The following is a 24,374-nucleotide window of genomic DNA, read 5'->3' on the forward strand; positions in this document are numbered from 1 at the left end:
GCTAAGCCAAATCAAGATTCCTTGTGTTGTGCGCTGACTGCCATGGAATTTGAGCCCTGGCAGCATGAAAAACTAAGTGACTTTGACTGGTGGAAGCTATGAACTTAAAGCTTTGCTACTGGCCCTAGACAGTTCAGTCCCAGCTATGGCAGGGGATGGGATGAGAGGAAAATAAATAATTATATGAAATCTATTTTACTGCACTTGTAAAAGTGACACTCCTTAAAACGTGCTCTAAAATGTCTGCAAATCTCTGGATTACCACAAGTAAATTACTTAGTGCTTTTAAAAAAAGAAATAGAATGTTTATCATTATATTGCGGGGTGTGGGGGGGAGGGACAAATTTCCAAGCCTTATGCAGTGACAGATAGATGCAACATTTGTTATTCTTTATTAACAGGTTTAGTGTTAACAGCTTTCACACAACAATTTACAATATAACTTTTTTTTGTCACATGCAATGCAGCTGGATGTGAGAAGGAGGCTGGATAGTTCGGTAGATTGGTAATGGGGAACAGAATTTTCACCTATAGATTCCTGGGGTGAGAACCACAAAGGGGACTTGGACTCAGTATTGCAACACCTCATTTTTAGGCATTCCGCCACCTAGTGGAATCCTCAGCCTTGAGTTAGGCATCCATGTGCCTGGTACAAGGCATGGGGAGAGTTAGGTGCCTAAAAATGGGAATTACAAAGCCAGCCCGCTGAATGGAGAGCCACCTAAACTAGCCTATAGGAGATGCAGAGCACACTAAGCCCTACCCCTCAAAGGGGAGTTAGGTGCCTAACAGGATTCACAGCCATCAACCTTCTCCAAGAGTCAGATGCCTAAATGAGGTCAGTCGTTTCTTGTAAGAACAACAAAAAAGATCTGAGAAGGAGGTGCTCCCCTTATAGCCAGTGGATAAAGCACTCACCCAGGATGTTAGAGACCCAGGTTCCAATTCCTACTCTGCCTGATGTGTTGTAGGAACTTGAATCAAGGTGTCCCATGTGAGTGCCCCAATCACTGAGCTATAGAGCTATTCCTCTTTGTGCAAATAATTAAATATTCATTGGGCCAGAGAGAGTTAGAATGACTTTACAGTCCCATGATTAGGGCACTCACCTAGGACTGGGGATTTGAATCAAGGTCTCCCACATCCTGCATGAGTGCTCTAAGTGGTCGGCTCTTGGGCATAAGGGGGGCACTACGACCACCACCTCAGTCATAGAATATCCTTCTGCTGTATTTTGCCAGAGTAACTGTGCTCAGAGTATGCTTACTAGATTGGACCCCACAGATGAGACAGGCAGGGGATACCTAAATTGAGAATGAAATCAGGGTTTGGGCGTGAGCTCGATGCCAGTGTCCAGATTGAGACAGTTTTGCACATGCCCAGTAACAGGGATTTAGGTGCCTTCAGAGTTAGGCAGCTGAGTGGGGGTTCTGAGGATCCACATTTTGGATTTAGGCACCTGAAGGAGAAGGTAGGTTCCCATATCCCTCTGTGAATCTGACACCTGATGTGAATAAGGCCTAGACTTGTAGTGACTGAATTCTATCAACGTGTGCCAATAGTATACATGAAATTAATTGTGGTTGTTCTAGTTCCCAGTAGAAAACTGTTTCCCACTACTGTATTTGGTCATAAATTAAGGATTTCATTATCCAAGGCTGTCAGTATACAGTATGTCACAAACTACTATATTAGGAAATTAAGGCATACAATGAGTGTTAAGGCCTGATTTTACTCTGATTTACTCTGAGGATAACTTCATTAACAATAAATCCTGTAAACTCGCTGCTGAGTGAAGAGAACTGGGCCTATTAATTGTTCTTTAAAATACCTTTTTGAACCAGACAAATAAGTATGTTATTGCATTTGTTATTCTATCCACTTTACGATGACGATAGTACATTTTTTCCAAAATAAACAGGCACAATGGATACTTTTCACCAAATGAGAGTTATTCCCTTCCCATGCACCAGTGGAAAGACAAAAAGATCTCATTTTCATTTAGTAAACAAATATTTTGCAATATTGTAGGCAATACTTTTGTACTGTAATGTGCAAGACTTTGTTTTCCTAATAATTTATTGAAATTTCTAGGGCCTCACTGAATACTGTATACACTGAATAATGTTTCCACAGCTGTGGTATAGGCCCTGGGGTCTCTCAACATGCATATTGTTGTTACGTTCTCAGAAAATTGATTTTCAGCACAATAATTTTCAAAACAACATTATGTATAATTCCCCTCTTGGGTACTATGAAGGAACACATGGCATAATGCTATACATGAAAATAGTTTTTAAAGTTTTGCCCACATAAAATAATAACAGATCCAATGGAGATGATTTTGCAGTTAGCAAAGCTTTTTTTCTCCACACAGTTTACATGCACATCCTCATATTGTTGTTACCAGATTGAAATGTGCTCTCCCACATATCACCCATTCTTCTCAGCTCTCCTCCTCAGGAGCTGACAACTCTGGCCCCAATCTAGAAAAGGCCGATCAACTTCAACAGGTCTGCTCACGTTCTTTGTTGAGCTGGGGACAGAACACTCACTATGTTGCAAGACGGAGCCCTATGACTTTTCTAATTATTTTTTCCTGTAACATGTATGACATTTACACAATACCTGATGGTTTGATATGATACAATGACTTTATTTGCATTTACCTGAGATCGCCACATATCTTACTCAAAGCTCCATCTCTCCTGATTAATGTGGCTAATCTAAACTCATTCTAACCCCCATCTGCTGCATTTGACCTCACATCACCATGAAATCTCTATATCTACTTTAATGGAAGAGATAGGTATATTTGGATATAAATTTTTTATTTATTTATCAAATCCAATTTACCGATAAAATAAAAAGAAAAGGTGTACTTGTGGCACCTTAGAGACTAACAAATTTATTTGAGCATAAGCTTTCATGAGCTACAGCTCACTTCATTGGATGCATTCAGTGGAAAATGCAGTGGGGAGATTTATATACACAAAGGACATGAAACAATGGGTGTTACCATACACAATGTAATGAGAGTGATCACTTAAGGTGAGCTATTACCAGCAGGAGAGTGGGGGGGGAAACCTTTTGTAGTGATAATCAAGGTGGGCCATTTCCAGCAGTTGACAAGAACATCTGAGGAACAGTGGGGGGTGGGGGGGCAATAAACAAGGGGAAATAGTTTTACTTTGTGTAATGACCCGTCCACTCCCAGTCTCTATTCAAGCCTAAGTTAATTGTATCCAGTTTGCAAATTAATTCCAATTCAGGAGTCTCTCGCTGGAGTCTGTTTTTGAAGTTTTTTTGTTGAAGAATTGCAACTTTTAGGTCTGTAAGCGAGTGACCAAAGAGATTGAAGTGGTCTCCAACTGGCTTTTGAATGTTATAATTCTTGACATCTGATTTGTGTCCATTTATTCTTTTATGGAGAGACTGTCCAGTTTGACCAATGTACATGGCAGAGGGGCATTGCTGGCACATGATGGCATATATCACATTGGTAGATGTGCAGTTGAACGAGCCTCTGATAGTGTGGCTGATGTGATTAGGCCCTATGATGGTGTCCCCTGAATAGATATGTGGACACGGTTGGCAATGGGCTTTGTTGCAAGGATAAGTTCCTGAGTTAGTGGTTCTGTTGTGTGGTGTGTGGTTGCTGGTGAGTATTTGCTTCAGGTTGGGGGGCTGTCTGTAAGCAAGGACTAGCCTGTCTCCCAAGATCTGTGAGAGTGATGGGTCATTCTTCAGGATAGGTTGTAGATCCTTGATGATGCGCTGGAGAGGTTTTAGTTGGGGGCTGAAGGTGATGGCTAGTGGCGTTCTGTTATTTTGTTTGTTGGGCCTGTCCTGTAGTAGGTGACTTCTGGGTACTCTTCTGGCTCTGTCAATCTGTTTCTTCACTTCAGCAGGTGGGTATTGTAGTTGTAAGAATGCTTGATAGAGATCTTGGAGGTGTTTGTCTCTGTCTGAGGGGTTGGAGCAAATGCGGTTGTATAGTAGAGCTTGGCTGTAGACAATGGATCGTGTGGTATGGTCTGGATGAAAGCTGGAGGCTTGTAGGTAGGAATAGCGGTCGGTAGGTTTCCAATATAGGGTGGTGTTTATGTGACCATCGCTTATTAGCACTGTAGCGTCCAGGAAGTGGATCTCTTGTGTGGACTGGTCCAGGCCGAGGTTGATGGTGGGATGGAAATTGTTGAAATCATGGTGGAATTCCTCAAGGGCTTCTTTTCCATGGGTCCAGATGATGGAAATGTCATCAATGTAGCACAAGTAGAGTAGGGGCATTAGGGGACGAGAGCTAAGGAAGCGTTGTTCTAAGTCAGCCATAAAAATGTTGGCATACTGTGGGGCTGTGCGGGTACCCATAGAAATGCCGCCGATTTGATGGTATATGTTGTCCCCAAATGTGAAATAGTTATGGGTGAGGACAAAGTCACAAAGTTCAGCCACCAGGTTTGCCGTGACATTATCGGGGATAGTGTTCCTGATGGCTTGTAGTCCATCTTTGTGTGGAATGTTGGTGTAGAGGGCTTCTACATCCATAGTGGCTAGGATGGTGTTTTCAGGAAGATCACCGATGGATTGTAGTTTCCTCAGGAAGTCAGTGGTGTCTCGAAGATAGCTGGGAGTGCTGGTAGCGTAGGGCCTGAGGAGGGAATCTACATAGCCAGACAATCCTGCTGTCAGGGTGCCAATGCCTGAGATGATGGGGTGTCCAGGATTTCCAGGTTTATGGATCTTGGGTAGCAGATAGAATACCCCAGGTCGGGGTTCCAGGGGTGTGTCTGTGCAAATTTGTTCTTGTGCTTTTTCAGGGATCTTCTTGAGCAAATGGTGTAGTTTCTTTTGGTAACCCTCAGTGGGATCAGAGGGTAATGGCTTGTAGAAAGTGGTGCTGGAGAGCTGCCTAGCAGCGTCTTATTCATATTCCGACCTATTCATGATGATGACAGCACCTCCTTTGTCAGCCTTTTTGATTATGATGTCAGAGTTGTTTCTGAGGCTGTGAATGGCATCATCAAGGATCTACATCCTATCCTGAAGGACGACCCATCACTCTCACAGATCTTGGGAGACAGGCTAGTCCTTGCTTACAGACAGCCCCCCAACCTGAAGCAAATACTCACCAGCAACCACACACCACACAACAGAACCACTAACTCAGGAACCTATCCTTGCAACAAAGCCCGTTGCCAACTGTGTCCACATATCTATTCAGGGGACACCATCATAGGGCCTAATCACATCAGCCACACTATCAGAGGCTCGTTCACCTGCACATCTACCAATGTGATATATGCCATCAAGTGCCAACAATGCCCCTCTGCCATATACATTGGTCAAACTGGATAGTCTCTCCATAAAAGAATAAATGGACACAAATCAGACGTCAAGAATTATAACATTCAAAAACCAGTTGGAGACCACTTCAATCTCTTTGGTCACTCAATTACAGACCTAAAAGTTGCAATTCTTCAACAAAAAAACTTCAAAACCAGACTCCAACGAGAGACTGCTGAATTGGAATTAATTTGCAAACTGGATACAATTAACTTAGGCTTGAATAGAGACTGGGAGTGGATGGGTCATTACACAAAGTAAAACTATTTCCCCTTATTTATTGCCCCCCCACCCCCCACTGTTCCTCAGATGTTCTTGTCAACTGCTGGAAATGGCCCACCTTGATTATCACTACAAAAGATTTCCCCCCCCACTCTCCTGCTGATAATAGCTCACCTTAAGTGATCACTCTCATTACAGTGTGTATGGTAACACCCATTGTTTCATGTTCTCTATGTATATAAATCTCCCCACTGTATTTTCCACTGAATGCATCCGATGAAGTGAGTTGTAGCTCACAAAAGCTTATGCTCAAATAAATTTGTTAATCTCTAATATGCCACAGGTACTCCTTTTCTTTTTGCGAATACAGACTAACACGGCTGCTACTCTGAAACCTATAAAATAAAGGATTTGATAACATAACTGTTATTTTAGAAATACTATTTCTAAATACATAACTATTCTCAGATCTGAAACTAATTGTATAGAGCAAAATACTGAAGCCCTTACTTAGTCCTCACTCAGCCAAAACACTCATTGGCCTGAATTTTGAAGCCTTTACTCAGCCAGAGTTCTCATTGGAATTAATAAAAATTTGTCTGAGTAAATAATTTCAGAATTTGACTCCTGTCATGTGGACCTTTGTCACTTGTCAATGTATTTCCCTACAACAAGACAGCTTTGGAATTTCTTGAAAATAGCAATACATAGCATGCTTTGTACTTATCAATGCATCATTAACTGTATTTGCATTCGGTGTGGACTTGATTCCTGTTTAACATACCTTTCATGGCAGAAGTGTCTGAGGCACTTCACAAAATCATAAACAATAAGTACGGGTTCATTAAACAAAAACTTTTAGAGAACAACTCTAATGTTAGTCTCTATTTAGAAACAGAGACTCAGCAGGGATAGGTTTCATACTTTAAGTACATTGATGTAAAATCTAAATCCCTCAGGTTAAGAGCCCCAAATTGGGTACAGACAAAAAATGTTGGTCAATCACAAAGTCTGACATGATTCAGTGTCAATCATTCACTTATGTAAACTGAACAAAAGACTTATCTTAAAGACTAATAAGCCAACTTTGTATCCTGTGTGATCTGTAAGAGAAAGTCAACGTGTATTGCAATTTTGTTTGGTTTTGCTTCCTTTCAAATTATGCCATACTGTTAAAGTATTTATGGGTCAATTTTCTGTGCAATGCATGGGGAACTAGGCATAGTATTAACGTTAATGTTAATAGTTGTTTCACAGCTGTAGCTCTGCATATTACATTCAAAATTTGTTAATTACTGTTACGTGTTAGTCTGCTGCAGTAGTATGTTACTCTCAAAAGGAATACGGAAGAGCTTTAGTTCAGAGTGTTACCAGAATTGAAAATAGGAGGTTAACTAAAAAACAAAGTGTTTCATTCTTTTATATGAGCACTATAACCTATTTAAGTATTTGAATTCTTGTTGTATGACATGGCCAAGTAAACTAGACTGTAGAATTCATGCCCTGCTTCAGAAAGAATGGTTTGATTCCTTGTGCTGTCAGTTGAGCTATGTTTCTAATATTGTGGCAATGGCATTTCATATCTCAGTGCTCCAGCAAAATGGAATCCTCTCTCAAGCACTGTTCCCTTAGGGAAAATAAAAAACATTGAAGGTTTGTGATGTCATGTTATTGTAACAAAATCTAGATGGACTAGACTTTTCTGTAATAAATGGTAAAGTCTGCCCTATTAATATGTGCTCCTGTGAACAGCTGTGATTATTTTTATAGTGAGTGGGGATGGCAAAAAAGATCATTGAAGGCATGCAAGCAAGGATGTGATAGTCACAAGCAATATTTCTGTCTGGTAGCTGAAGGCTCGCTCTGAGCCTGAGGGATCATAAGTAGCTTGGATTATATATATCATGTACACATCTGTTTATCCTAGCATGCAGAGGTAGATTAGATGTTTGTGGGGCTGTGGGCCCCTCCCCACCTGTTTCACCTGAAGTCCCCACTGACCCCTCCCCCAGTGCTTCTGCCAGGGAAATGGGTTGGGGCGCAGGGACTCGCCCCGCCCTGCTCCCCTCACCCCCAGCACTCCTGACGGGCAGCGGGCTCGGGGCACTGGGGCACCCATTTTTCTGGGTGTCCGCAATTGGCCGGAGCCCCTGGGGACAGTCCCCATTGGCCCAGTGGCTAATCTGCCACTGCTAGCACAGACATCACCTGATAAGTACTGGGTTCCGTCACAGAGAGGTGACAATAAAATACACATATAGATACTCTACATAAAGGTAGATGAGGATATGGTAGGAGCTACAGAAAGCTAACAGCTAAATATTTTCTAAAGTAAACACACGTTAACAAAGATCTATTTTAAAAGGAGATCTGTAAGGGCCTGATCCAAAGTCAATGAAAAGACTCCCATTAACTTCAGCAGGCTTTGGATCCAGCCCTGAAAGCACCAATATGGATGTTTAAATGTGTTTGGATAATGCAGTTGCTTATACGTATCTTCAAATGATTTTCAATCATTAGAGTCAGCCTTTCTCTGCTTAGATATAGAACAATCAGCCCAGCGGACTCTCCCAAAGCACTCATCTATCTTCACGTTGTCTGGCTACGCCAGAAGAAGGACAGGAGGCACTGGAGGTGGTTTAATTAGGCCTCAACTTTATTCTTAACTCTCTGGGAGTATCCAGTAGATAAAAGTGTACAGTGCAGGAAATGCCATAATCATTTTCATATAATACCAGGGGGCTTCCGTCAGCCCTCCCCCTTACCAATCTTGGACACCAGCCAAACCACTGCTGGAACCTCACAATCCCTCCCTTGACTGAGGGCTGGAGGGGGGGAGGGCCTCCTGCCATTACCAGTCATAGGAGCCTCAAACCCCCTCCCCTTACCCCTCGATTTTCCCTCTCTCAATGAATACCTCCTTTAAATCCTTTGCCAATCCATTTTATCTGACCACTGTATCTTTTCGCAATGGAGTACCTGCACTGGACATCCACCCCATGTTTACATAATGAGTTGCAGCATCATAGCCTAATGCCCATTCCATGATTGCCCCAACTGAGCCCTCCCAACACCACAGTGGGGAAGGCAAAAAAACCCTTCACTTTGCCTTTGCCAATCTGGCGGTGAGGGGAGAATTCCTTCCCAGCCCTGCAGGAAAGGAGCGACAAGTGCAAATGCTCACAGCAGATCCTGACAATCTGCTATTTCACCACTTCCATGGAAGAGAGTGAGGGTGCTGCTCCACCTGGTTCAGGAAAAAAAAAAAGGACTTTGTCTGCCTGGCATGGACCTATATGGTACTCTCTCTCTTCTGGTCACTCGGAGGAGGGATGGATGCTGACCTGCTCTGCAGCTGCTATAAAAGTCACTCTAACCCCTTAAAGTGGGACACATTTTCCTGTGTGGTGTGCTCATTGTTAAAGTTAGCAGTTGGGGGGGAAAGGCAAAAGCAGCACTCTGAAAGAAAGATGTTCTGTCTCCTGTAAAAGAGGACCAGTAGATCCATGTTGAGACAAATGAATGATATGCATTTAAAGATTATCTGAAGGTTTGTTTGTCAGTCTGTCTTTCTCCTGCTGGTAATAGCTCACCTTAAGTGATCACTCTTGTTACAGTGTGTATGGTAACACCCATTGTTTCATGTTCTCTGTGTATATAAATCTCCCCACTGTGTTTTCCACTGAATGCATCCGATGAAGTGAGCTGTAGCTCACGAAAGCTTATGTTCAAATAAATTTGTTAGTCTCTAAGGTGCCACAAGTACTCCTTTTCTTCTTTCTAATCAGTGAATCAGACTTAAGGAATGATGCTTCTGTTGGCGTTGTTGCTCTCTAATCTTTACAGTGTCTGGGAACGGCTGGTAACACAAGTGATTATACTTACCGGTCAAAAACAAACTTATTTTCTAGCATAATTCTGAGGTATAGAAGCCACCTGAAAATATCCAGAGGATCTTTCTTTTAATTTGTTAATGTTAGAGGTGACTGTTAATATTAACTGATTTTTTTGTTTCTAATCATTATTTTTCAGAAATTTTACTGTTGTTAATTCCAAAATCATTGTCGTCACTATAAGGCCTGAACCTAAAACAGCGGATTCATTTCTAGAGATAGAGTTAGCACATCTGGCTAATGTAAGTATTGCTGCAGAGAATCTTTATTTCTAGTTGTATTCTTCTTTAAAAAAAAAAAAGGACTAATTTGCCTGATAAAAGCAAAGCACAGAGATACACAGCATACTCTGAATAGACTGTTTTCATGGTGCGTGCGTACAGAACTGTGTGACCCTTTGTTTCTGTCATTCTTATGGTTTTCATTTATTCAGCAATTTTCATAGGGAACTCTACATTAACTGCTTTGATAGATACAATAGCAAATGTAGTATTTGTCCATTGGTTTCCCTTTTGTTACCAGATGAGGTCCATAGTGCAACACAAGCTTCAGGCCTTTTCTTACTTTTTTCTTTGCCATTATGTGATACATGAAAGGACAATTCATATTTGACTACACTATCAGAATATGAAAATGCAGCCTCACTCCAGTTTGCAAGTTCTACAAATTCACAAGATCTTGTTTTTTCTGCTATTTTCATGTCCTGTAATTTTAATTTAAAGAGTTTAAAGCCAAAAAAACCCTCTAAATTTAATTCCATATTAAAGGGTGGCTAAAGTTGCACAGAAATTTCAAACAATTTCTTCCTGCTGCTTTCAGCGACCTCTTGGTATCAAAGAAAACTTTTACAGGAAAGTTGTGTGAAGTAAGACATCCAGGTAAGAACAAGGCCTATCGATATTGCTAGTGATGTCTGAGAATCATAATATGCAGAATTTCTGCCTGACTTTTTACATTGGTAATGAAGAGTTAGAAGTTATATTGAGTCAAGGAGGAAAGAGACATTTAAGAAAGGCATATAAAATAAAGTTATTATATTAACATAAAATACTTCAAAGTTAATAGCATTTTGTTAAATTTTATGGGACAAGTTCTCTATTGGCCTATTCAAATGCAATTTCACTGACATTAAAGGAGTTGCACTCAGCCTCTTGTGGATTTGACCCAAAGACTGTAGGAAACTGGATGGCTCTCGGAATTTATGTGGCAATCTGGCCCATTCAGCTCTAAGTTTTTGGTTTACATCCAGCCCAGGCTGGAAGTGACAGAATATTATTACCATCTGCTGATTATTCAGTAGTTGGTATGAAATGAGTTTTATGGTCTCATCCAGTTCCTGGTGATCAGGTATTACAAAGAACATCACAACTGATCCTCATGGTCAAGTTTAGCAGACAGGAAAAGATGGAACAAGCAAGGAATCTGAGCTACCCTCTGAATCCTAGAGGTAGTATTTTAAAGTAAGGGTTGACACACATTGATGTGGCAGCGTGGGGAAGCTTTTACACTGTTGCAGCCAATGTGGTACCTTGTCTATGGATTAACAGAAACTTCAATCTCCAGCACTGTCAGGAACAGAAATTTCACTAAAAAAACATAATGGGCTGTATTCAGTCAGACTACTTTGAGGCATGGGCCACAAATGAACATGGAAGCTTGATCTTAGTACTTCATGTCTATTTATCAGAAAAGCCAGACAGCTTGTGGAAAATATTTCCCTTGCTGTATTTAGGTAAGTCAGATCACAGAGATCTTCAGATTAGCTCAAGATACTTCTACATCTTTGATTTTTGTTTATATTATTTATTAGTTGTGGAGTTATTTTTACAGCTCATAACAAAGAGATGTGAAAGGATCATTTCATATGTGGAAACATGAATGGTTAGTCACAGGGCTATAGCCCAAGTAGACAAGGGAAAGAAAAGAGAAGATTGTAATGAATTTGTTCATAGCTGTAAGACAAGAGGTAAGGAACAATCAAGGTAATATCAGTAAACTCTGTATCAGTGTTGAAATCAACTAATAAATCCAAAATAAGCAAGTAAAATGCCATGACATAAACAAGGCAAAAGGAAGGCTAAATGAATGTCTTCACAAGTTGATTTCTAGAAAAGACATTAAAGAGGGACCTGTTTCTTCAGCTTGTTTGTTTTGTTGTTCTTTTTTAAAATGTACACACCCAGCACTTGCCCATTTTCCAGTTCTTTAGAAAGGTTCATTCTGGCAATGGAAGATGCAGGACATTGATTGTGATCTGGCATTGTCTACCTTTCTGTAACAGGACATTAATGAGTACTGTATTAGCGCAGGACTAGGAAGTGCTGACAAGGCAAGAGGATAGTAACCTTGTCAATAACATTATGGACCTGGCACTGTTTTCTTCTGGCTCAGTTTTAGCTCAATAATATTTTACTCCAAATGTCTGAAAGTTTTCTCCAAATTATACAGCCAGACCATTGCCCCCACGTGGAATCTCACTGAGGTCACTGTTACACCACATGAACACGGGAGTTATCCTGTGCAGATCCAATTGCAGAATCCTGGCCTAAAAACTGGGAACAGAAACTGGTTTTACAGTTTTGCATGGCTTTAATGTTTAGTGGTTTTCTGTTCATGATAGTTTCCCAGATGAGATTTTATATAAAGAAGAGCAGTTGGAGATGCTGTGGCACATTCTCTGATTTGTGTCTTTTGCCTTTTGATCTTCATTTTCTTTATTAGAATTTACCTCAGTTGAAAATTAGAATGTAATTTTCTCTAATTATGTCTTAATATACCGTAATCTGTCTTTGAACTTTGTACATCATACACAGTAATTAAGGTGAAAATGGTTTTACTTCATCTCTAGACTTTGATTGTTATACATTAATGGCTCAGAGTTTAATCATGATGTCAATTAAGTGGGCTAATTATTAAATTAATTAAATTAAATATTAAATAGGAATTAAAATACAGACATTTTATTCCAATTAATCTTTTCTAGAAGTTTTCTTTGTGTTGTTGCTCTTTTCAAACTTTGCCTCTTTTAATATTACCTATACTATACCAATCAAAAAAGTCTGTTGTTGAATGGATTAAGGATTATCTTATGACTTCTAAAATGTGCTCATGTATCTGTGGGAGTATAGTTACATTTTTTAATTTTTATTTTTGTTAATTATTTGTCCACTGATTGATTAAACTAAATTATATTATGTGTACATCTGAGATGTAGAGGGCTCCTTGCACAAACATGCATAATAATTGTGAAAAAGACATATGCGCATGTGAAAACTCCTGTTGTTCACAGCTGGAATACTTCAGGGCTTTATTTTCAAACAATGAAATATGAATTAATAAATTCCATTCTAACTATCCATAATAGGTGTTCATGTGCTCAAAATGAATACATTATTATAATTGCATTTTACACTCAAATTTGGTATTTATTCATAAAATTGAATTATTTTACATATATATATCCTACCCGTCAGTGGTATACCCAAATATCCTACCCATCAGTGGGGTGTGTGTGTGTGTGTATATATATATATACACACACCCCACTGATGGGTAGGCTATTTGGAATACAGCACTGTATTTGAACTTGTAGATGATTTTAAATATAGCGCTGACCATGGTACTCTGTAACATGCTAATGTAGCTTGCAGTGTGTTGCTCACCGTACATGGTATTTAATGCCATCCAGTATGATCACAGGTGGATTACATGAGCAGTATGATCACAATTGTAACATTTTTCTACTAGTTATGCTGGAAAAGGCACCAACATCATGGACTTTGTTCCAGAAAGAATGTGAAATATCATCTCCTAATTTTGCAAAACCTCTGCTCTTATATCAATGGACAATGCAGCGGCAATCTAGTAATATTATGGGAGTTAAAGCTTCTGGTTACGATTACTTCCAATGAAACTTTGACTTCCAATTATTGTGGGCCTACATAGCATGCACAATTGTGCACCATGTCTTGAATACTGAAAGTTTTATGTGCCACACCTACGTATTTCTATTCCCAATGTGTCAAGGATTTTTGGAGGAATGTGGGTGTCATTTATGCTGCTCTCAGTGTTACAGCTTCATCTCCTATTCATTTTTATGGTGACTCAACATACTCCCCTCTCCATGTGAATGAGCTCCAAAAGGGCCAGAGATTTGTGAAGACTACATGGATTTATCACTTCCTTAAACCTTCCCACAGAGTCCTCTATTTGCCTTGGTGACTGGCCATTGCTTGAAATTTTCTTCTTTAAAATCATTCTTTTAGCTAAGTCTGAGCAGTCACCTTTTTCTCAAAGCATTTTCAAGTCCTCTCTCCTTGCAGTGTGGAAAGAGATGGTGTAGGCTGTGCATCACCAGGAAAAAAATCACAGCTACCTGAATGTATACTGGCATCGGTTTGAGGCATAGCTTTTACATATGATTATGACTGCATAAGAATGAATATAGGCAGATTACTTCAAGTCTCAAGACACTTTCAAGCTGCCGAATCCTCTGTTTTTTCTAACTTTCCTGTTATTGCCAGTTATGATTCTTCCACAACCTCTTCTATTGATTCTTCAGAATGCTTTGGGCCAGTGGTGCAAGATGCACAGACTGGATCTGTATGTGCCCGTTAGCCGGCGTCTTGTCATGTGTTTTTAGTCTTTTATTTTAGATTATGAAGTCACTTATCTATGTTTGTAGGGTGCAATGTGAATTTAAAGTTCTACGTGTGTTTTAAAATAATTATACCAAACTCAGAACATTTAATACAGTCACCAAACTAGTGAACTACAAGATCAGAACTTCATTAAATATCTTTGTTACTGGAGTCTGGAAGAGAAAGCTTTGCCTCTCTTGAAAAAGGGTGGTAGAAGAATTCTAACAAATGGGTGGATATTTTCTTTCATTAATATTAATAAATAGTTTCTACAGTTTGAAACAGCTGTGGAATAAAATGATGTGTGTGTAAAAGTCTTTCTGAAAAAATATTGCCCACTGGCAACCTGTACAATTGATTTTTTCAGTACTATCCTAAGATTAGTATATAAAAATGAAAATAACTTGATCATTTTAAACTATTCCTCACGCTTGCCGTTGTTTTTGTTTTCCATCGATCTTTTGTTGGAGGAGTTGTGCTCTTGTGCCCAGTGTCTATTTTTATTGATTCCTAACTTTAACATATCTGTGCCAAAAGTGCTATATATGACTTCTAGGAGAACATTATATGAACATCATGATAAAATATGTCTTGTGCAAGTAACCTGAACCTTGACATCTGTTCCTTTAGATATCTGCAGTTTTGTTTGTTATTCTGTATTATACATCTACTGTAGCTGTGGCTTCATGCATACCAATCTTTACAACAGTCTTGCAGTCTTTACTCAATCAAAATGTTCATTAAAGTTAATGTACACTTAGCCTGAAAAAAAGATTTGTTGGATTGGGCCCAAACTTTGAATTTTAGTCACTTCCCTTCATAATGGACAGAAGAAAATAAGAGCAATAATAAAGAGCCTTCAATTTTCTGAAATATTACCCCACTTTAATATGTGTAAGAAACTGAGATTTAGGGTCCAGGCTCCCACTGATGTCAATGTCAAAGTCGATGGGCTCATACTGAGCATGAAAAAGTAGAATATTTGCTATGATTTAGCCTTTTTACCATTAATGGCACAAAAGATCCAGAAGGCCGTTAATTTTCTCCCTTCATTAAATAATCTACCAGTTTAGCCAGTTTCTAAAGTGAACTTCTCTCCCTGCAGCCTTCGCATTGGGCTCTTGTAAGGGGCAGGATGGGAATGTGGCCAAAGTGTTACTGTGCCCCAGCTATTCTCCACCGGTGGATGGCCTGTTGGAATCAATGGTCAACTGGCCTACTTTAAAGTGTGCAGGTCCAAGAACTGGCATCAGAAATAGGGAGTCTCAATATAGGCACAGTTAAGGCCTTGTCTACACACAACAATGGTTCTGATTTATGAAATCAGTTTAGAAACTGATGTAGTTAAATCAGCTCAACCCCCAAGTGTGGATATTCTGAAATAGAATTAGGAGTGTCTACCAAAAGGGGATGCACCAACTTAACTACATAGAATCATAGAAGATTAGAGTTGGAAGAGACCTCAGGAGGTCATCTAGTTCAACCCCCTGCTCAAAGCAGGACCAATCCCAACTAAATCATACCAGCCAGGGCTTTGTCAAACCAGGCCTTAAAAACCTCTAAGGATGGAGATTCCGCCACCTCCCTATGTAACCCATTCCAGTGCTTCACCACTCTCCTAGTGAAATAGTGTTTCCTAATATCCAGTCTAGACCTCCCCACACTGCAACTTGAGACCATTACTCCTTGTTCTGTCATTTGCCACCACTGAGAACAGCAAAGCTCCATCCTCTTTGGAACCCCCCTTCAGGTAGCTGAAGGCTGCTATCAAATTCCCCCCTCACTCTTCTGCAGTTCCCTCAGCCTCTCCTTACAAGTCATGTGCCCCAGCTCCCTAATCATTTTTGTTGCCTCTCTTACATACAGTGCAACTCCTCCGCCTTTTCTCCCCTGGCTGTCCTTCCTGAACAGTTTATACCCATCAGTGACAGTGCTCCAGTCATGTGAGTTACCCCACCAAGTCTCTGTTATTCCAATCACATCATAGTTCCTTGACTGTGCCAGGACTTCCAATTATTCCTGCTTGTTTCCCAGGCTTCTTGTGTTCGTATACAGGCACCTACTAGCCAATTGCCCTACTTTCTCAGTATGCATCAGGAGGCCTCCCCTGTTGCACCCTCCTCCTTGTGTTTCCTCCCGGTATCCCAGTTCCCCTATCTCTGGGCTTAAGTCACCATCCCCTAGCAAACCTAGTGTAAAGCCCCCCTTACTAAGTGAGCAAGCTTACATAAGTTGCTCCGCTGATTTTGATAAATTAGTACCTTCTTTGGGTGCAGACAAGACCTAAAATTCTGCCTATTGAGAATAACTAATTCATTGGTTAACCTGATTGGGCAGCATTTTGAGAGTCTTTTATTTGTTCTTTTCAGAGTGGAGTACAGGGGAAAAAATTGATATTACTTAAAGAATATGAACTGGGCAGGCTCCACGTTTAGGTAACTGGCACATTTGGACCCAATACCACAGTCCTTTCCTAGTCAAAATTCCAAGTGGCTTCATGGAGACATCTACAGGACTATTTCCTGAGTAGGGATGATAGGTTCAATACTGCAAGGTGCTGAGTGTGCTCTACTAAGTGCCCTCAACTCCCACTGACTTCGATTTGTTTTTGACTCACATTGATTTCAAACCCCTTCAAACTGAGTGTGATCTTTTAGGATCAGGCCCTGAAGCTGGGCTGCGGGACTGAGCACTTTATTGGTTATGTACACCAGTAACTAATGGTATTCTTTGTTTGTTTTTAGGGCACATTGAATCCCTATTGTGTGCTGTGGGATGATTCAAGAATGTAAGTGACAGATGTTTGCTTCTATTACTATGGATTAAATATTCCAAAACACGTAAAAATATTTAACTTGACAGACAGTCAACAGTGGTCATTATGAGGGCATGGAAAATGTGCAATCCACAGAATGAAAATATTTCCTTTCCATGCTCTGCAGTCACATTGTAATGCAGGTTTGAAAGACAGTTTGGTTTTTTTCTGTTTCTAATCCTGAATTAGCAGAATATCTCACCAACAACTATCATAGCGTTTAAGGCCTGAAGGGATCACCAGATCATCTAATCTGACCTCCTGTATATCACAAGCCACCAACACCACCAAATGCCCACACACTAAACCCAACAGCCCAAATTAGACCAAAGTACTACAGACTACATGAGACTAGTCTGTTATGTGCCACATGAAGAGAATAAAAGGGACTGAGCTGCACCAGTCCCTGAGCTCCTGCAATGAAAGGGAATTGATTAACTGAGAGATACCCATGCGGCTGAAGAAGCTGAAGTTGCTGAAAGGTTTGAAATATTGGGAATACTGTGGGAAATATATTAGTCATCAGTGAGTAGGTGGGACCATCAAAGAGTCATGATAAGTACAATTTATTATGGCTCTGCAATTTATCACATGGATTTCACCACCATCTGGTATGCATGTATACGCACACTCTTTTATGAGACTGGTACTTTTTGTCTTTCTTCTGCATGTAAACTGATCACTTACCAGCAGTCCAGAAAGCATTCATTTGCTCTATAGTTACCCAAAACATTTTCCCCCAGTCATTTTTGGAAAAGGTAGGGATCTAGGGACTTAGTATTAACTGTGAGGGCATTTTATGATTCATGATGATTTTCTGTTGGCCTGGTAATTAGTTGTGTTTGGGGCATTTTATCTGAGTCCATTTGATTATATTATGGAATTTGTATTCTAATATTGTGAGTTTTAAATTAATGCAAAAGCTCCCAGCACACTGGACAGATTCTTATCATTTATAAACCTAAATAAATAAATATGTACAACATTATATAATTAGCTGGGTGACTTGGGTTGTTGGCTTGTTTTGTGTTTCATTTTGTTTTGTGTTCACTTTCCTCTAAAGCATCAGGAATTTGCTATTGCCAGAAGCAGGAGACCAGATATAATGAATTAATGCTCTGATCTACTGTTGCAAATCCTGTGGAGCTCTGTTGTGCTTTACTACCCAAATTTCACAAGAACGTTGGGGATCAATCCAACAAGAAAGTAGTCAGCATTTAGTAAAAGATGCTTAGCTAATCGCTATTCCACAGCAACAAAAAAAGGTGCTTTAAATTAAGTGTTTTACAGATACTGTATATGTTTGTCTTTAGCATCTGCATCAGGTAGCTATAATCACTGAAATTTTTAGCCACCTTCATGGCAAATCTCCCAGATCTTAATCTCAGTGCACTACAATTCCATGTGTAGTAAATTATATGTTTCTCTGGTGATGCTCTCAGTTTAATACATGCTCCAGAAGTGGGTGAAACTTTCTCGTCCTGGATTTTAAACATTCTGCACAGGCTATTGTTCAATGATTGATAGTTCTTTCTTCATACATTCATGGAGAAGCCCCGGAATCTATACTGTGAGCTGTTTGATCACGTCTGGCTCTGCATTCTTGCTGCATTTTTATGATGCATCTTCCTTCTCCTATTCTTATTCTGTGGGTGTGTATATGTGGTATGTCTAATTGTTTGGAGAAATTATGTTTTATTTCATTCCTATCTATTGAGTAGAATTATATAACTTTTTCAATCTAGATAACTTTTTAGAAGGCTTTCCCTTTATCTGTCAATCAGGCTGACAGGCTTGCTGTCTGTCTATCTGCATCTAGTTATTGTTTTTGTATAACATTAAGACAGGTACAGCTAACTACATAAAGGATCATAGCATGAATTATATATGTTAAAATACAATTTCTCATAGTGGTGCAGCATTCATTTTGGCTGACACTTCCAAAATATGCAGTACCTCTGTTATGCTGATTTAGAATGGGGTTCTTTAGAGGTTTGGCTATTCCTTCAGTGTCTCCCCTTTCCCAGATGATTAACTGAGTATCATCAACAGTAGAATGTATGACAGTGGAAGTTTATTTTTTTTCCTCAGGAATTTTTGTGACCATTTTAACCTTTGCATTTCATTCCAGTTTTGGCCTTCCATAAAATTTTGGGATGCTGAATGTTTTTCACATCAAAGCTTGTGAAAACATAAAAGGATTTTTTATTGAAATTCTGAGCTGAATTGGTCCACTGTCTGAAAGCTTTTGAAAAAGAAATCCTCTCCTCACCACCAAATTCTTTGACATGAGCAAAAAAGAATCAGGGCACCCTTCTCAGTGTTCTGTGCCAGTGCCATTCACAGATACAGTATCAGTGGTCTGAAAATTGGTCCACAAAGGGATTGCCATACTGGATTAGACCAGTGGTCTATCTAATCTAGTGTCCTGACTGGCACTGGCCTTCAGAGGAAAGTGGAAAAAAGCCAACAGTGTTATAAATAGAATAAACTGTCCATAAGTAGGGCCCTACCAAATTCACAGTCCATTTTGGTCAATTTCACAGTCATAGGATTTTTAAAATAGTAAATTTCATGATTTCAGCTATTTAAATCTGAAATTTCACAGTGTTGTAATTGTAGGGATCCTGATACAAAAGGGAGTTGTGCAGGGGATCACAAGGTTATTGTAGTGTGGGTTGTGGTACTGCTACCCTTACTTCTGCACTGCTGCTGGTGATGGCTCTGCCTTCAGAGCTGGAGAAAGGGGCTGCTGGCCAGAAGCCCAGCTCAGAAGGCAGAGCAGCCGCCAGCAGCAGTGCAGAAGCAAGGCTGGCCTGGTATGGTATTGCCACCTTTACTTCTGCGCTGCTGCTTGCAGAGCTCGGCCCTCAGTCAGCAGCCGCCACTCTCCAGACACATGATAGTATTGTCACCCTTACTTCTGTGCTGCTGCTGGTGCGACACTGCTTTCAGAGCTGGGCACCTGCCCAGCATCCCTCATTTTCCAGCCACCCAGCTCTGAAGGCAGTGCAGAAATAAGGGTGGCAATACCGCAAACCCCCTAAAATAACCTTGTGAACTGCCTGCAACTCCCTTTGGGTCAGAACCCCCAATTCGAGAAACACTGGTCTCCCCCCGTGAAATCTGTACAGTATAGAGTAAAGGCACACAAAAGACCAGATTTCACGGGGGGAGACGAGATTTCACGGTCCATGACGTGTTTTTCATGGCCATGAATTTGGTAGGGCCCTATATATAAGGGATATTTTCATAATCTTTTACTCATCTGATCAAAGGCAATGTATCTTAATTTCAATTAGTGGTTTAATTATGCTCAGTAGGACTGGATGGGAGCTCAATATATCATCAGTCAAGTCCCCTGCACTCAGTTCAGGACTAAGTAATAACTAGACCATTCCCAGCAGGTGTTTGTCTATGCTGTTCTTAAAAGCCTCCAATGATAGACATTCCACAACCTTCCTAGGCAATTTGTTCCAGTGCTTAACTACCCTGGCAGCTAGGAAGGTTTTCCTAATGTCCAACCTAAACCTCCCTTGCTGCAATTTAAACCCATTGCTTCTTGTCCTATACTCAGATGTTAACAAGAACAATTTTTCTCCCTCCTTCTTGTAACAACTTTTTATGTACTTGAAAACTGTTATCATGTCCCCTCTCGGTCTTCTCTGCTCCTGACTAAACAAACCAATTTTTTTCAGTCTTTCCTCACAGGTTTTGTTTTCCTGATCTTTAATTATTGTTGTTGCTCTTCTCTGGATTTTTTCCAATTTGTCCACTTCTTTCCTGAAATGTGGCACCCAGAACTGCACACAGTACTCCAGTTGAGGCCTACTCAGTGTGGAGTAGAGTGGAAGAATTACTTCTCATGTCTTGCTTATAACATTCCTGCTAATACATCCCAGAATGATGTTCACATTTTTTTTTGCAACAGTGTTACACTGTTGACTCATATTTACTTTGTGACCTACTATGACTCCCAGATCCATTTCCCATTTTGTATGTGTGCAACTGACTGTTCCTTCTTAAGTGGAGTACTTTGCATTTGTCCTTATTGAATGTCATCCTATTTATTTCAAACCGTTTCTCCAGTTTGTCCAGATCATTTTGAATTTTAATCCTATTCTCCAAAGTACTTGTAACCCCTCCTAGACTGGTGTTGCAACCTCAGTAATGATAAGGATGGGGGATAGCAAGAAATAACAGCTGCAGAAGCAATCTGGTACATATGATGCTGATCCTGCAGCTGTTTCCGTGTCTTCTGAATGGCCAGCGCACTTGCCCTGAAACTATTTCTCCATCCATTGTCAGCTACCTTGGCCACTGACATTGAGTCATGACACTTCATTACCTTCCTGTTCTTTCCCACTATTAATGGAGGCTTAGTCATATGTTCACAGATTAAATGACATCAGAATTTCCCTCTTCAAATTAGGACAACCATCAGCCTAGCCTCTAATTCAGATATCGGCTTCCCTGATTGATCAACCTTCCCAAATACACTTGTTAAACTAGAGCTAAAGTTGCACATCAGTTCTCTGGGGTCTACAAATAGAATTGCCTCACTAGGAGATGACCAGTCCTGCAGGAACTCTGCTATGACACCTGCCCCAGGCTCCCAGCATCCATTTGTTACCCCTTGATAATGGTAGCTCTTTTGGAGAAATGCCTATTCCTTGTTTTGTATGTAGAATCAACACTGATACTGCTGCCAACACTCCATTTTGTGTGGAAATCTTCTGATGCTGCAACAGAACAGAAGAAATCTCTGATCTTTCTGGAAGAAACTATGTTCCGTTCTGAACTGGAAATAATAGATGTGGAATCTCATATACTAGAAAAAGTATCAGGAACTAAGGCTGAATCCTGGTGAGTCTAGATGAGGATAGCTTAGTAGCAAAATACTCCAGCTTTCCACTCCTCCAGTGCTGGAGCCATTCTGTTTAGGTCTGGTCCCCATTATGGCATCTGGGGATCTCTGAAGGATGTCCCAGCTATATCCCTGTGCTTGCTTCAGAGAGGGATAATGTCATGGGAGCCTTTATGCTATCTGTGTGCTATCTGAGGATTCCCATTTGCTGAGAAGCTCCTTCTCTGGCCAGTGAGGCTGGCCTTAGGGAAGTTTTGCATAAGTGGGGCATAAGCTATTGTAACTCACAAAGGAATCTGAAGTTGGATTTTATTGGCTAGCTCAGCAAAACTACTCCAAATGTCTTCTGCTGATACTCCTGAGAAGCCAATCAAGCCAATCAAGAAGCCAGGAGAAATGTGACAAAACTCAACCAGCCCAGCTCAAAACTAATAAATAGCCCACAAAACCTGCATTTAAATGTGTAGTAATAAAAAAAGGCCAAAAATTTAATTTAAAGTTTTAATATAAAGCATTTGGAAAGACATTCTTTTTCACGAAAATTTGAGTGTTTTGAATTTCAAGTCTGATATTTTGCACAGCACTCAGAAATACCACTTTGGCTAATTTATTTTTCTTGCAAGTAGTACTCATATAAGACTCATTCTCCATGTGCACCTTTATTCTTTTCATGTCTTTAAACTGGCACTTCTTCCCTGGCCTAAAAAACATCTTCCTTTGACAAAGACTAGTGTTCATCCTGGCTCGTATGTAAGTTCTCAGCCCAGTACGCAACTGAGCCATGCAGATTCTTCTGCAGATACTGGGAGGGTTAAGTAATCACTCATTTAACTAGATGCCCCTCAAAGAGATGTCCCAGCATGAAATCAAGCAGTATGGATGAATGTTATATGATGCATTGCTAATGTGAGAGTGGCCACCTCAAGTTTGTCAATGACCTCAGATATAATTGGAATGAAATAATATGGTTCCATGCAAAAGAATCTGGCCCATTTGTCAGTCACTGGCTTTAGCTGTTTGACTACATACATATGCCTATGGCAACCACATAGGAGCTAGAGGAAAAGAGGAACTAAAGTGAACAAAGTCAGAGCTTCATTCACATGCAGTAGTTTTAGGAGTGGAAGTCTCCAACTACTGGGAGTAAAAAGAGACTTGGGCATTATTTTCAATGCTGTAAGCAGATCCCATTTTAATATCTAAGATGTCCTACAAAAAAGATACATTTTTTGCTTATGCCTCAACCAATGTTTCAGTGAAAGTGAGCTGACCAAGAGCTATGTGTACCTACCATTCCATGGGGTATCTTATAAAAATGAGGAAGGGTTATCTAGTGGGCAGGGCAAGTGACTTGGACTTGGATTCAGGACACCTACGTTCAATTCCTGACCCAGGCAAAGACTCCCTGTATGACTGGTATGCCAGCAAGTTAAAAAAGTATGGATTGGATGAATGAAATAAAGGAGGATAGAAAGCTGGCTAGATTGTCAGGCTCAACGGGTAGTGATCAACGGCTCAATATCTAGTTGGCAGCCGGTATCTAGCAGAGTGCCCCAGGGGTCTGTCCTGGAGCTGGTTTTGTTCAACATCTTTATTAATGATCTGAATGATGGGATGGATTGCACCCTCAGCAGGTTTGAGGATAACACTAAGCTGGGGGGAGAGATACATATGCTGGAGTGTAGGGATAGGGTCCAGACTGACCTAGACAAATTGGAGGAGTGGGCCAAAAGAAATCTGATGAGGTTCAACAAGGACAAGGGCAGAGTCCTGCACTTAGGATGAAAGAATCCTATGCACTGCTACAGGCTGGGAACTGACTGACTAAGTAGCAGTTCTGCAGAAAAGGACCTGGGGATTACAGTGGGCAAGAAGTTGAATGAGAGTCAACAATGAGAGTCAACAATGATGCCAAGAAGGCTAACGGCATTTTGGGCTGCATTATTAGGAGCATTGCCAGCAGATCAAGGGAAGTGATTATTCCCCTCTATTCAACACTAGTGAGGCCACATCTGGAGTATTGCATTCAGTTTTGGGTCCCCCACTACAGAAAGGATGAGGACAAATTGGAGAGAGTCTAGCAAAGGGCAAAAAAAATGATTAGGGGGCTAGGGCACAGGACCTATCAGGAGAGGCTGAGGGAACTGGGCTTATTTAGTCTGCAGAAGAGAAGAGTGAGGGTGATTTGATTGCAGCCTTCAACTACTTGAAGTGGGGTTCCAAAGAGGATGGAGCTAGGCTGTTCTCAGTGGTGGCAGATGACCAAACAAGGAGCAATGGGCTCAAGTTGCAGTGGGGGAGGTCTTGGTTGGATATTAGGAAACACTATTTCTCTATGAGGGTGGTGAAGCACTAGAATGGGTTATGTAGGGAGGTGGTGGAATCTCCATCCTTCGAGGTTTTTATGGCCCGGCTTGACAAAGCCCTGGCTGGGATGATTTAGTTGCGGTTGGTCCTGCTTTTAACAGGGGGTTGGACTAGATGACGTCCTGAGGGCTCTTCCAACCCTAATCTTCTATGATTCTATGACCTCCGGCAAGTCACATCATCTACGCTGTACATCAGTTTCCCATCTGTAATGTGGTGGTAAT

The 24,374-nt window shown here is 40.6% G+C and overlaps 1 protein-coding gene across 6 annotated transcripts in view; it reads left to right on the forward strand.

The window, feature by feature from the left end:
- ADGRB3 (adhesion G protein-coupled receptor B3) overlaps nt 1–24,374 on the forward strand; it is a 604,312-nt gene that overhangs the window by 361,150 nt on the left and 218,788 nt on the right. For all 6 annotated transcript variants that reach the window (XM_074947913.1, XM_074947915.1, XM_074947916.1 and 3 more), the window contains 2 exons: nt 9,601–9,703; nt 16,846–16,889. In XM_074947913.1, the coding sequence (XP_074804014.1) occupies nt 9,601–9,703; nt 16,846–16,889 (147 nt within the window). The remainder of the gene's footprint in view (nt 1–9,600; nt 9,704–16,845; nt 16,890–24,374) is intronic.

Source organism: Natator depressus, chromosome 3, assembly GCF_965152275.1.
Source record: "Natator depressus isolate rNatDep1 chromosome 3, rNatDep2.hap1, whole genome shotgun sequence".
Lineage (NCBI taxonomy): Eukaryota > Metazoa > Chordata > Testudines > Cheloniidae > Natator > Natator depressus.